Genomic DNA, 15,458 nt, shown 5'->3' on the forward strand with positions numbered 1-15,458 from the left:
GTCCCATTCCCAGCAGTCACCTCTTTGGTCACATCCCCCGGGGTTACTGTATTATGTCCCATTCCCAGCAGTCACCTCTCTGGTCACATCCCCCGGTGTTACTGTATAATGTCCCATTCCCAGCAGTCACCTCTTTGGTTACATCCCCCGGGGTTACTGTATAATGTCCCATTCCCAGCAGTCACCTCTCTGGTCACATCCCCCGGTGTTACTGTATAATGTCCCATTCCCAGCAGTCACCCCTCCGGTCACATCCCCTGGTGTTACTGTATAATGTCCCATTCCCAGCAGTCACCTCTCCGGTCACATCCCCTGGTGTTACTGTATAATGTCCCATTCCCAGCAGTCACCTCTCTGGTCACATCCCCGGTGTTACTGTATATTGTCCCATCCCCAGCAGTCACCTCTTCGGTCACATCCCCCAGTGTTACGGTATAATGTCCCATTCCCAGCAATCACCTCTCCGGTCACATCCCCTGGTATTACTGTATAATGTCCCATTCCCAGCAGTCCCCTCTCCGGTCACATCCCCGGTGTTACTGTATAATGTCCCATTCCCAGCAGTCACCCCTCCGGTCACATCCCCTGGTGTTACTGTATAATGTCCCATTCCCAGCAGTCACCTCTCCGGTCACATCCCCTGGTGTTACTATATAATGTCCCATTCCCAGCAGTCACCTCTCCAGTCAGCAGCTGGATGATCTTGTTGGTGAGTTCTAGGATCTTCTGCTCATTGTCTCTCTCATGTACCAGTGAGTGACGCGGAAGCTCCGTAATGGGGATCTGGGTCCTGCTGAATCCTTGGGATAGATTGCTGGTTGTTGCACATTCTTTAGATGTCTTCTGCACAACTGTGCAGTTCTATGTCAAACAAAAAAATATGATATGCCTTGATCTGATTGGTTACAATGGACAACATCCTACCTTCAATAGAACTCCCATCTTAGTAAATTTACCCTTCTGTGTTATATGCAAATGTGTTTTCTATCATTGTACTGTCTGCCCTCACTGCCGCTTCTGGGTCAGCCCTGTCAGCGCCCCAGGCACCCCCCCCGCTCGTGCGCCTCCCTCTCCCCTCCGCTCACCCACTCGGAGGGGGAGGGAGGGTGCGGGCGCTCCCCGCAGGTTGCTGTGGATTGTCTGTCCAGCACATGGGGGATGGGGACAGTGGGCGCCTGCAGCGGAGATTGCCGCTCTGACTGTCCAGCACGGGGCTCCAGGGGGTGTGGGTGCGAGCGCGGGGGACAGCGGTTTTAACACTGATGCCGGCAGAGAGGGGTGCGGACGCTCCCCGCAGGTAACCTCTCTGCGACATCACAGAGTGGGGATCAGCGGGTGGCTGCGTGGAATGTCTGCTGTCCGCGGAGATTGCTGCTGACTGCAGGGTTTAATGCTGATCCTGGTGGGGGCGGGGTGGGGAATCCAACTCACCTGCTCCCTGCTGGATTCCATCCTGGGTACCCTGGTCTGCTGCAGCTTTTTATTTTTGCTCTCCTCAGCGGCTAAGTACCGCCCTCCAGTGGCCGGCGCCCTAGGCAAATGCCTAGACCTGCCTAGTGGTGGCGCCGGCCCTGCTTCTGGGGCTCCACTCCAACTATTGTTCCTCCTTTCTCTATACTCCAACTGCATGCAGAGCTTCTGTGAGTGCCTTGTGCTGCCCACTGTAATCCTATGTCATGTAACTAAGTTGTCTGCCGTGCTTTCAAGGGCAGGATGAGCAATCCATTTAAGATGTAATGCAAGGGTATCCAGTTAGCGTTCTGTCCATTTTATTCATAGCTTCATGTTTTATTTGTTTGCACATTGCAACCAGTGTAATGCAACCAACATGGCTGCCTTCCCTGCGGTGCTCTGTGTAGAATTAGGAATGCATTATGAGGAGCTTGCTGGGATCTCTCCTAGTATTTTGAACTTTCCTGTGACGGGCGAGATGTACTAACTGAACCTTGAAAAGTGATAAAATGGAGAGTGATAAACCACCAACCAATCAGCTCCTACCTGTCATTTTCAAACACAGTCTGTGACATAACAGGTAGGAGCTGATTGGTTGGTGGTTTATCACTCTCCATTTTATCACTTTTCAAGCTTAGTACATCTGGCCCATTGTGAGTCAGCGACACCAGGCTTTACATGTTCTGCCCAGTGTGATCCTTTGGAGGATCCTTTGTGGGTAAGATGATTGCTCCTGCAACTTATGATCCAAAATGGCTGCCATCCCCCTATTTTTTTTTTCTCCATGGTCTATCCTGCTTTTCATGCAACAAGCAGTATAGTTTCTGTCCTGTTTTGAAAATGTAAACCTCTGTATTATCTATTACAGGGCTGGGCAATTGCGGCCCTCCAGATGTTGAGGAACTACACATCCCAGGATGCTTTGCATTAGTTTTGCTATGTGGCCATGCTGAAACTGATGCAAGGCATGCTGGGATGTGTAGTTCCTCAACATCTGGAGGGCCGCAATTGCCCAGCCCTGATCTTACAGCCTGTTACGTGCCTTGCATCCTAAAAACAAAAGTTTGGATGTTCAGTAAGACTAGAGGGCGCACTTATTAACAAGAAATCTTGTAGCAACTACAGATGGAGCAGGCTTTATCTTTGCCCGGCGCTCGCCAGAGACTCCTCTCTGGCGTGCGCCGGCGATAGACACTGGGATGCGCGCGCGTCCCAGTATCACAGCGGCTGGGCAGTGTCTCCCTGCCCGTCTCCGCTTCAGGGAGATGCTGCCCAGTTCGGGGGGGGGGGGGTCAGGCGGCGAGGGGGACCGGTGGCGACGGAGGGGGAGGCAGCGAGGACACCCGCCAAGCTCCGTTGCCACGGGGCGCGTGAGCGTCTTGTGCGCGCATGCCCCTGGCGGTAGCCGGCCACTGGCAGTGGAAGGCGGTAGAATCGCCATCCACTGCAAAGATGGAGCCGGCTCCATCTGTAGCACACTTATTTTCCCTACTGAGTGAGGAGGCATTTAGGTACTGATTCAGACCTGTTTGCTAGGCTGCGTATACTCGCCGCATAGCGAATAGGTCAGCGCCGCCCTGATCCAGTCCTGAACTCTAATCTCCTAGTACAGGGATGGGGAACCTTCGGCCCTCCAGCTGTTCTTGAACTACACATCCCAGTATGCCCTGCTACAGTTTTGCTATTTGGCCATAATAAAACTGTTGCAAGGCATGCTGGGATGTGTAGTTTAACAACAGCGGCAGGGACAAAGGTTCCCCATCCCTGTCCTACTATATTACGTAAACAGTATTTTAGGGATGGTCATCGACCATTGATGATTTGAAATCATCGATGGTTCATGGCCGATGTCGAATACTTTTACCATCAATGGGGGAGAACCAGATGGTTTCCCTCCATTGATGGAACAGCAAAGCGATGTTTTGCTTTTTCTGCTTTTTTTCAAAGTGCCAGGACACGGAGCATAGCTCCGCCCCCAGACACACCGGAATCCCCGCCCCCCGTGTTTTGATTGGCCCACATGCCAATCTATCAAACACAATGGTTGACCATCGATATGTAAAATCGATGGTCATCCATTGCATAGTTTAGTACCATCGATGGCCAGTTGCAGAATTGCCATAGATGGCAACCATCGATGGCAATGGCAACGATGGCCATCCCTAGTATATTTCAAAAAGGCAGACAGCTATTTACATACAGTAAGTAGGAAGTTCCCAGAAGAGTGGAGGTGAGATGATTCCAGTGCTACAGCGTAGTGCCTTTCTGAGGACTTCTCTACTTAGTGGACTGTCTAAACCAGGCGTGTCTAAACTATGGCCCTCCAGCTGTTGTGAAACTACACATCCCAGCATGCTTTGCCATAGTTTTAGCATTCCCTAATAGCAAAACTGTGTCAAGGCATCATGGGACTTAAACAAAACTAATTAAAACTGTGCAGTTTATTATAGTTTAGAAAATTAAACTTTACATTTTGGTTGGAATTCTTTTTAAATAAGAATTCAATTTAGAACTCATCACCACAATATACAAACAGCGGCCATTTCATTTCATGTTGGTCTCCCCCACGGCCATCTTATTGCTTAATTCTGTTGGATCCCTATTTTCAAACTTTTTCCTCTTCTTCTATGTTTCACTGTCTGCTGTGGCTTGAGGCGGCAGCGATAGCATTCGCAGCGGTGTACATGGGCGGGATTTCATTCTGGCAGGGTGGCGGCTAACCAATCTTCGGAGCTCAGGTCTGAAATATCCCCAGTGTGTGCCCAGCTTAACATCACTGACACTGGTGCTAAAGGACCAATGTGATAACACAATTTTTATTCCTCATCAGCTTTATATATGTGTAGATGTCACAGCCCAACTCCTCTCACCTTTCCAGTCAGCAGATAGATGATCTCCAGCGTGAAATTCAATATCTTCTCAGTCATGTGACTCCTGTCTTCACCCATCATCAGTGAGTAAGGCAGGCGGTAGACATACAGCAATGCATTCAAGTACAATTATTGCCTAAGAAAATCAGTAAAAACACAACAAATCAACAATGGGAATATGAATGAGCAAGTAAGGAGAAAAGGTTGTCCTCAACATCTGATGAAATGTTTAAAGGTGCATACCTACTGGCCATTATTCTGGTCCACTCGCAAAGGCAAATTCCTTCTCACAAAACCATGTGCACTGCAGGTCTGGAATCACTAGAATACAAAGATAGGTTCACCAGGCTGTATATGTTTTCACTGGAGAGACGGAGGTTGAGAGGTGATATGACTAGTATGTTCAAATACAGGATTGGGAATCATATGGAACTGGGAGATGATTGGTCAATAACAACCTATACTTAGGACACGCCGGCATGTACTGAGGCTTGAGAAAAAGAAATTCCGTACTGAATTAAGAAGAGGATTCTTCACCATTAGAGCAGTAAAATTCTGGAACTCATTGCCAGTGGGGGTGATTACAGCAACTACTGTTAATTAATGGATGCATTTTTTTGGCCACTAATACCCCTTTTACAGAGGTTGGACCCAGGATATTGCCTCTCCAGTCCGGGGCAGGGACTGAAATGGGCTGACAAAAAATAACGCAGGGGTCCTGTTCCCCGGGGAACTGGCAAATGTTCAGGGTCAGACACGGGGCTTATCCGGGGCTCAGGGTGGTGTAAATGGTCATTATCTGGGTTATTTGGCGGGGTGAAGGCCGCAAAGAGCTGATTGGTGCTTCTGCGGCTCTGGCAGATGATGTCATCTGCCGGAGACCCGCACAGGGCACATGGAGCATCGCAGCAGCAGCGGAAGCAGCGTTACCATGCTGTTTGCAGCCTGTACCCTACACTACAGCAACAGTCCGGCACCATTCGGGACGCGGTGGTGTATCGCAATATTGCAGAGTTACTGCAATCCAGAGGTTTCCATTGCATGCTACAGCAGGTTGTAAATAAATCTCTAAGGAAGCAGTTCACCAAAGTGAATGACCAGAAGCACAAGAAAAACGCTGCTAAGCCCGATTGGGGGCACTATGACCTGTGCTACAGTGCATTTGGGAACACGGCACTCTGCAACCCAGTAGCCCTGTCCTCCTTCATAGCACCGCATTGCAGCCAGATGGACAATAGCCAGGACAGCCATGAGGTACCGACTACCCACGCTTCCCAGCTGTCCACGTCATTCTCACCGGCTTCTGAAGCCAAGCAGATGTCAGCACACATGAGCCCGGCTTCACCGCTGCTGTTTGGTGATGATGGTGCAGCATAGAATATGATGGATTCTTTGATGCATTCTGACAGCGTCCAAACAGCCATAGATGATGTTGTGGAAGCAAACAGTCAGACGGCGCTCCCCAATCAAAGCACTCCATTACGTTCTAATTGTAAGTAGACATCTCTTATATATTTACACCCATTTCACATAGTAAAAACACTGTAATACAACCTGGGGGTGGGGTGGGATGGGGCCCAGTATCTGTTGCAGAATGTTGCTAGCATGCAGGTGGAAGAAGCTAAGCCGCACGGCGAAAAGGGGGCGTGGTCTCATGGAAAGGAGGCATGGCATGAGAAAAAGGAGGCATTACACATTATGGAACACACCGTACTGCCCACTACACATTATTGAACACACCGTAATGCCCATTACACATTATGGAACACACCGTACTGCCCATTACACATTATGGAACACACCGTACTGCCCATTACACATTATGGAACACACCGTACTGCCCATTACACATTATGGAACACACCGTACTGTCCACTACACATTATGGAACACACCGTAATACCTATTACACATTATGGAACACACCGTACTGCCCATTACACATTATGGAACACACCGTAATGCCCACTACACATTATGGAACATACCGTAATGCCCACTACACATTATGGAACACACCGTAATGCCCACTACACATTATGGAACACACCGTACTGCCCACTACACATTATGGAACACACCGTACTGCCCATTACACATTATGGAACACACCGTAATGTCCACTACACATTATGGAACACACCGTTATGCCTATTACACATTATGGAACACACCGTTATGCCCATTACACATTATGGAACACACCGTACTGCCCATTACACATTATGGATCACACCGTAATGCCCATTACACATTATGGAACACACCGTAATGCCCACTACACATTATGGAACACACCGTAATGCCCACTACACATTATGGAACACACCGTAATGCCCACTACACATTATGGAACACATTATGGAACACACCGTAATGCCCACTACACATTATGGAACACACCGTAATGTCCACTACACATTATGGAACACACCGTTATGCCTATTACACATTATGGAACACACCGTAATGTCCACTACACATTATGGAACACACTGTTATGCCTATTACACATTATGGAACACACCGTTATGCCCATTACACATTATGGAACACACCGTACTGCCCATTACACATTATGGATCACACCGTAATGCCCACTACACATTATGGAACACACCGTAATGCCCACTACACATTATGGAACACACCGTAATGCCCACTACACATTATGGAACACACCGTACTGCCCACTACACATTATGGAACACACCGTTATGCCCATTACACATTATGGAACACACCGTTATGCCCATTACACATTTTGGAACACACCGTAATGCCCACTACACATTATGGAACACACACCGTACTGCCCATTACACATTATGGAACACACCGTAATGCCCATTACACATTATGGAACACACCGTAATGCCCACTACACATTATGGAACACACCGTTATGCCCATTACAAATTATGGAACACACCGTACTACCCATTACACATTATGGAACACACCGTAATGTCCACTACACATTATGGAACACACCATTATGCCCACTACACATTATGGAACACACCATAATAATGCCCATTACAGAATAATTGTCATATGTTATGCCCATCACATATTATGACACATACACACACATTAATGCCCATTACATGTAAGTCTTCACAATTCGTTATACCCATTACACATGGTGGCATACCCATTAAACATTATACCTTTGAGGAGAGGGAGGGAGAGAGGGAAGGAGGGAGGGAGGCTTCCCTGGGTTCAAAAAGTGCAGTTAGAGACTTAGGGGGAAGCTTACCCTCAGTGTTCACACATCAGTGTTCTGGGAGCAGAGACCCAGACAGAAGCCCGTGCAGTCTGACTCCAGAGCGCTGCGCAGGACACTCACCACCGGCACCTTGCAGCAGGCAGCCCGGGAGGACGGATCCACCACAGGTGATGACTGCGACTGGCTCTGCGATGCGGCCCCGCCGGTCACCTTCTCCCAATTACAGCTGGGTCACATCGCGGTTATGTGGCCGGCAACACAGCTCCCCGTCACCTCACATGCGCTGCTCAGAGGAGGGTTAGATGTGTGGCGGTCGCGTCATGAAGTCAATATGTAAATGACGTGGCCGACCAGCGTTATTCACAGGAGGCGGCGCCGGTGCTGTAAGCACTGAAAAAAACATGCACAAAATCGGCCCACACGGCCCTGATGGCAATCCTACATTACCAGGGAAGTCCAGGAACAGAGCATTTTCTCCCTGAAGGAGAGGATCAGGTAGGCAACCATAAGATTGGTTGAACTTGAAGGACTAATTTTTTTTTCAGCCTTACTTACTATGTTACTATTTAACTTGTGCAGAGAGAATTAGATTTGGGTGGGGTATTACTTCAAAGTGAGATCTATATAAAAATAAAGCAGTCAGTATTTTCCCTGCACAGAAAAAAACAACTCACCCAAATCTAATGCTCTTTGCACAAGTAACATCTGTGCATGGTTTTGTCCATTTGAGAAGGAATTTGCCTTTGCGAGTAAACCAGAATATGGGCCACTGTGCAATTTACCCAGCGTCTATACACAGCGATGATGGGGCATGCATACACACTGAGCGATTTTTGCCCGTCTAAGCAATTTTCCCGGGGGTGGCTGGCTTTCCATAAAAGGACCACATAGGATGTATTGTATGCTGTCAAGCTGCCGGGGAACCCAGCGTGTCTCCGCTGGGCAGTTGCCGAGGTATCGCATGCAAAGCTGCATTCAATACCTCAGATAAGTGTATAGGGGTCTAAGGGGCGCATTTATCATTATATAGCGATGCCGGCATGATGACATCGCTGGGCATCGCATTGCGGTATCATGTGATACCGCCTGGATGTATCAATTTAAGGGCGCAGGGACAGGGCTCCGAAAGGAGCCCGTCCCTGCGAAGCCCTGACCCGGAAGCCGGGGGGTCTGCGCATGCGCAGTTATGCGCTGACCCCCGCCGACCTCTCTGACCGCACTGCCCTGCTCGGGCAGTGCGATGTGTAGCCATAGGCTACAATGGGCTTTCGCCATCCCAGAATGGCGATAGCCCAGGGATGCGAAGCCGGGCTGCCCGATGTTGATACATCGGGCAGCTTCGCATCCCCCATAGAAACCTATGGGGAATGCGGCCGGCGGCGCTGCAGGGGGGGGGGGGGGATCGCAGCAGGGATTGGAGCCCACCTTTGAATACAGCAGCCTACAGTTTTCATTTAATACAAAGATGGGGAACCTTTGACCCTCCAGCAGCTGTTGTTGAACTACACATCCCAGCATGCCCTGTTTTGATATTTGGCCATGCTAAAACTGTAGCAAGGCATGCTGGGATGTGTAGTTCAACAACAGCTGCAGCGACAAAGGTTCCCCATCCCTGTATTAATTGAAAGCTGTAGTCTGATTGGCTGCCATGCTGTTTAGAAGGTGTGATAAATCTGGAGGGATGAAGGTTCCCCCATCCCAGCTTTAATAGAACATGGGGGATATAGGCAACATGCGGCAATTCAGCTGCTGTCAAACTACACTTCCCACTATGCCTAACAAGAAAACTAAAGCAGAGCATGCTGGGATGTGTAGTTTCACAGCAGCTGGTTGGCCCATGTTAGTTACCCATGCTCTTCTAGAATGTATTAGATAGCTAGAGTCTGGTTGGAACCCTCGCTGTTCCTTGTTAACGGGTCTGATAAAGCAAATCTTTTTCTCTAATAACATAGGTAATAAGCATGAATATAAGTTACCTGCTTTAACCACATAAGAGTAGCAATAATCTTCTTGTCGTTCTCATGTATGTGGACAGGAAGTGGCTGTGTTCAGAAAATAGATTCCTGCTGGTGCATTCCACCAGCTCCCCTCCTCCTCCCTCTGTGTTCCCACTCTTAACTCTGTTCTCTCTTCTGTTTTTTCCTGGCCGAAATCTCAATTCTCCCACTTTTTGTTCCTGTCCAGATGCTGCTTTTGTGTCCAGTCTTACAGACAGAATGACCCTGTATGGGTTCCTGTGCAAAAAAAGGCTAGTGACTACATTCCGGCTGCCTGTACTGATTGACTACTCCACCACCCCTCCCCTCTCCATTTCCTTCCCCTTACAGCTCCAGTCTCCTCTCCCCACCCCTTCCCTCTGCTAAACAGCCACAGAGAACCGATGAGAGAAGGGACGTACAGTCCATGCTTGCCTACATTTGAAAAAGCATGTCAGGGAGATTGTGAAGGTGGCACCTAGAAGCACGGACGTGTACCTGCTACATCTGGGAGGCGTGTCATACAATGACTGACATCCAAATGTAAATGAGCCCCAAAGCAGTAAATAAGATCTACTGTACTTGTCGATTGGTTGTTTATCACGCTCCATTTTATCACTTTTGAAGCTTTTGCTATCAATATAAAGATTTAATTCCATTGATTGGTTTTATACGTGTCATGTGGATATGTGCATTGTGAATTTACTGGTTTATCAATTTATGTACTACTATTATTAAATTCATGGACTTTTTACTCACACAATATTACTCTTATTATTATTATTATTTTTTTTTTATTTAATTGAAAGTACTAGATTTGAGTGCTGCTCACCTTTGTCTGCAGCTTTTATATCTATTAGTTGGTGATTCTGGTTGACTTACTAAGCAGCATAACTTCACTGGTTAGAGAGCAGACTAAGGGCAGTATTCAAATTCGCCGTGCATGGCGAGAGATTTTTTCTCTCGCCATGCACTCGCCCTGTTCCGGAGGGCTCGCTGCCACTCCTGCTCCCACTATTCAATGTGGTTAAGACTCGCCGCCACTCGCGGCGAGTCTTAACCCCTGCAGCGGACGAGCGTCCGCGGCAGGGAGCTGGCAGGGAGCCGGGGGACGGTGGCAGCCAGGGAGATTAAAGCCTCCCTGGCTGCCCCAAAACATATGTGGAGGGCTCCCCGGAACCCAGGCAGCACAAGCTGCCCCCCCCCCCCTATAGCCAGCGGGGACCCAGTATTCACTGCACCCGATCGTGCATATGTTATGATCGGGTGCAGTGAATATATGAATATCTAATGAGCGGCTCAAGAGCTCCGGCCCCCTGCTGGCTGCTCTGTGTAAAAAAAAAATTTTTTTTTAAATTAAATATATATTCATGTGCACATGAATAAAAATAACATGCCCCTTCACAGAAAAAAAATCCTGATTTTTTTGACACCAAAATTAAAAAAAAAAACCTTTTAGTTTAAAAGTTCACATTCCAGTTCTCCATGAAAAGATGGAGAATTGCTACACGGAGAGACACGGCGAAAATCACTTAAAAAGACGGCGAAAATATCACATTGAATAGGGTGGTTCACTTTTGGAGAGCAAAATGCTCCTTCCAACGCGAAAATAGCACAAACTCGCCATAAAACACGGCAAATTTTTCTCATTGAATGCTGCCCTATTGCTGCCTGTGTGAATGCCCGCCCCCTGCGCATCCCCGCTGCTTTGCGAATGGATGGCTTGCATAAACAACCATTTGCAGGGTAGCGTACGGGGCCAAAATCATGAGAGGTATTTTGCCTTTTGTAAGACAAATGGTACATGCCTCAGAGGCACACGCAATATCAATGTCTACATAGACAAGCAATGAATTGCAATTGCGTATGTAAGAGATGCAGAGAACCCCCACTGCTCCGTATGTGTGAGAGATGCGGAGAACCCCGCTGCTGCGTATGTGTGAGAGATGCAGAGAACCCTGATGCTGCGTATGTGTGAGAGATGCAGAGAACCCCCGCTGCTGCGTATGTGTGAGAGATGCAGAGAACCCCAGCTGCTGCGTATGTGTGAGAGATGGGGAGAACCCCCGCTGCTGCGTATGTGTGAGAGATGCGGAGAACCCCAGCTGCTGCGTATGTGTGAGAGATGCGGAGAACCCCCGCTGCTGCGTATGTGTGAGAGATGCGGAGAACCCCCGCTGCTGCGTATGTGTGAGAGATGCAGAGATCCCCCGCTGCTGCGTATGTGTGAGAGATGCAGAGAACCCCCGCTGCTGTGTATGTGTGAGAGATGCAGAGAACCCCCGCTGCTGTGTATGTGGGAGAGGTGCGGAGATCCCCCGCTGCTGTGTATGTGTGAGAGATGCGGAGAACCCCCACTGCTGAGTATGTGTGAGAGATGCAGAGAACCCGCTGCTGCGTATGTGTGAGAGATGCAGAGAACCCGCTGCTGCGTATGTGTGAGATGTGGAGAACCCCCGCTGCTGCATATGTGTGAGAGATGCAGAGAACCCCCGCTGCTGTGTACAGTATGTGTGAGAGATGCAGAGAACCCCGCTGTTGCGTATGAGTGAGATATGCAGAGAAACCCCGCTGTTGCATATGTGTGAGAGATGCAGAGAACCCCCAGTGAGAGATGCAGAGAACCCCCCACTGCTGCGTATGTGTGAGAGATGCGGAGATCCCCCGCTGCTGCGTATGTGTGAGAGATGAGGAGAACCCCCACTGCTGCGTATGTGTGAGAGATGTGGAGAACCCCCGCTGCTGAGTATTTGTGAGAGATGCGGAGAACCCCCGCTGCTGCGTATGTGTGAGAGATGCGGAGAACCCCAGCTGCTGCGTATGTGTGAGAGATGCGGAGAACCCCCGCTGCTGCGTATGTGTGAGAGATGCGGAGAACCCCCGCTGCTGCGTATGTGTGAGAGATGCGGAGATCCCCCGCTGCTGCGTATGTGTGAGAGATGCAGAGAACCCCCGCTGCTGCGTATGTGTGAGAGATGCAGAGAACCCCCGCTGCTGCGTATGTGTGAGAGATGCGGAGAACCCCCGCTGCTGCGTATGTGTGAGAGATGCAGAGAACCCCCGCTGTTGCGTATGTGTGAGAGATGCGGAGAACCCCCGCTGCTGCGTATGTGTGAGAGATGCGGAGAACCCCCACTGCTGCGTATGTGTGAGAGATGTGGAGAACCCCCGCTGCTGAGTATTTGTGAGAGATGCGGAGAACCCCCGCTGCTGCGTATGTGTGAGAGATGCGGAGAACCCCCGCTGCTGCGTATGTGTGAGAGATACAGAGAACCCCCGCTGCTGTGTATGTGTGAGAGATGCGGAGAACCCCCGCTGCTGTATATGTGTGAGAGATGCAGAGAACCCCCACTGCTGTGTATGTGTGAGAGATACAGAGAACCCCCGCTGCTGCGTATGTGTGAGAGATACAGAGAACCCCCGCTGCTGCGTATGTGTGAGAGATACAGAGAACCCCCGCTGCTGCGTATGTGTGAGAGATGTGGAGAACCCTGCTGCTGCGTATGTGTGAGAGATGCGGAGATTCCCCGCTGCTGCGTATGTGTGAGAGATGTGGAGAACCCTGCTGCTGCGTATGTGTGAGAGATGCGGAGATCCCCCTGCTGCTGCGTATGTGTGAGAGATGTGGAGAACCCCCGCTGCTGTGTATGTGTGAGAGATGTGGAGAACCCTGCTGCTGCGTATGTGTGAGAGATGCGGAGATCCCCCTGCTGCTGCGTATGTGTGAGAGATGCAGAGAACCCCTGCTGCTGCGTATGTGTGAGAGATGCAGAGAACCCTGCTGCTGCGTATGTGTGAGAGATGTGGAGAACCCTGCTGCTGCGTATGTGTGAGAGATGTGGAGAACCCCCGCTGCTGCGTATGTGTGAGAGATGTGGAGAACCCTGCTGCTGCGTATGTGTGAGAGATGCAGAGAACCCCCGCTGCTGCGTATGTGTGAGAGATGTGGAGATCCCCCGCTGCTGCGTATGTGTGAGAGATGTGGAGAACCCTGCTGCTGTGTATGTGTGAGAGATGCGGAGATCCCCCTGCTGCTGCGTATGTGTGAGAGATGCAGAGAACCCCCGCTGCTGCGTATGTGTGAGAGATGCAGAGAACCCCCGCTGCTGCGTATGTGTGAGAGATGCAGAGAACCCCCACTGCTGCGTATGTGTGAGAGATGCGGAGATCCCCGCTGCTGTGTATGTGTGAGAGATGCGGAGAACCCCCGCTGCTGCGTATGTGTGAGAGATATGGAGAACCCCCCCTGCTGCTTATGTGTGAGAGATGTGGAGATCCCCCGCTGCTGCGTATGTGTGAGAGATGCGGAGAACCCCCGCTGCTGTATATGTGTGAGAGATATGGAGAACCCCCCGCTGCTGCGTATGTGTGAGAGATGTGGAGATCCCCCGCTGCTGCTTATGTGTGAGAGATGCAGAGAACCCCGCTGCTGCGTATGTGTGAGAGATGCGGAGATCCCCCGCTGCTGCGTATGTGTGAGAGATGTGGAGAACCCCCGCTGCTGCGTATGTGTGAGAGATGCAGAGATCCCGTGTGCAGGGTGCGTGCAGCGGGCGTGGGGCTGCTCCATTAGCATATGGGAACACTGGGTGTTCTCATGCTATTGAGGCCATGACGCAGGTCCGGCGGGCAGGCACCTGACATCACCGGATGTCAGCTGCCCGCCCATTTCCTTCCCAGCATGCATGCATATGTAAGTGACTTGAGAGTCACTTTTATATGTGTGCGTCTTCCACGTCTTTCAATGGTCGGCGACCAGCGAAAGATGTGGCAGGTTTCCCCCTAGGCTCCGAATAGTGTGTAACATCCATTCACAAGTCCCTGTGGCTAGTCGCCCTTGCGAATGGATGTCGCCAGCCTTGCGAATCATCCAGAATAGCCCACTAAATCCGGTCAGTGTCACATGTGGAGCCTATTGTGAAGGCAGTAGGCAGAAGATGTGCAGTTCATGTGTCACTTATTAAAAAGAACTAGGTGATTCATCGCGCCCTACGGGCGCTCTTCACACCGTCGTAAGGGGCTGCGCCCCATTACTTTGTGAACATTTGTATATGAGAAAGATGGTTAGAATTGTATGAAAGATGGCCTGTATTGCAACTTGAGTTATAGGTGAAATGTGTTAAATAGAGAGCATATGATGTGGAAGGGGGTGTGTATTGTTTTGTTTAATTAAAAAGCGGTTACAGAGTAAGATGTACATTGATAGTGTGGATGGTACAGTGACATTTGTGGGTGTGGGGGGGGGGCTGTGTGTGCATGTTGTTTAGGTGTGTGTGCAATAGTATAGTAGGGTGTTTCTGAGTCAGCGGCTCCCCACTGGCGGAGGTCACGACACAGGAAAACAGGAGGCTGGGTAGTGATAGCGGTGTGTGGGCATAAGGGGGACTAAAGAGGGGCTTAGGGGTGCCGTGAATTGCGGGAGGGGCGCGGGGGGTGCCGTGAATCAAGGGAGGGAGGGGGCGCAGATGTCGGTGAATCGCGGGAGAGGGCGGGGTTATATATTTTTGTAGAAGGATGGTAGGATGTTGCTGTCATTCAGAATGCATTTACATAAACAGTAATAGTAGCAGTAAAAGGTCTGACTTAAAACACCTACAGTAAAACAGAACAGGTGTTATATATTATACAAAGAATTGGTTGATGATGTGTAGGTTGACGTGCACATAGTTCATAGTTGTCACTGGAAAAAAATTGCTCCAAGAAAAAATCAACACAGAAAGTTCAACACATGTAAATGTTGACATAAAAGTGTGGCACTTCATTGGTGTCCATGTCGACACATGAGAATGAATATGAAAACATTGAAAAAGTGAAAAATACATTTTGTCAACCTTTTTCATTGTCGACCATAGCCATGTCAGTGTTTTGCATGTGCCATTTAATCGTGGGGATGCCGTGAATGGGGGGGGGGGGGGGGGGAGGGAGGTA

General features: G+C 49.7%; 1 protein-coding gene across 1 annotated transcript in view; it reads right to left on the bottom strand.

The window, feature by feature from the left end:
* Positions 1 to 9,859, bottom strand: part of LOC146009588 (uncharacterized) — a 29,461-nt gene extending 19,602 nt beyond the window's left edge. Inside the window, exons 1-4 of the mRNA XM_083150035.1 lie at positions 9,531 to 9,859; positions 4,566 to 4,643; positions 4,323 to 4,458; positions 679 to 861 (exon numbers count right to left, since the gene is read on the bottom strand). Of these exons, the coding sequence (XP_083006161.1) occupies positions 679 to 861; positions 4,323 to 4,403 (264 nt within the window). The 5' untranslated portion in view covers positions 4,404 to 4,458; positions 4,566 to 4,643; positions 9,531 to 9,859. The remainder of the gene's footprint in view (positions 1 to 678; positions 862 to 4,322; positions 4,459 to 4,565; positions 4,644 to 9,530) is intronic.
* Between the last annotated feature and the right edge of the window lie 5,599 nt (positions 9,860 to 15,458).

The sequence above is a fragment of the Crinia signifera genome, chromosome 6 (assembly GCF_055691185.1).
Source record: "Crinia signifera chromosome 6, ASM5569118v1, whole genome shotgun sequence".
Classification (NCBI taxonomy): domain Eukaryota; kingdom Metazoa; phylum Chordata; class Amphibia; order Anura; family Myobatrachidae; genus Crinia; species Crinia signifera.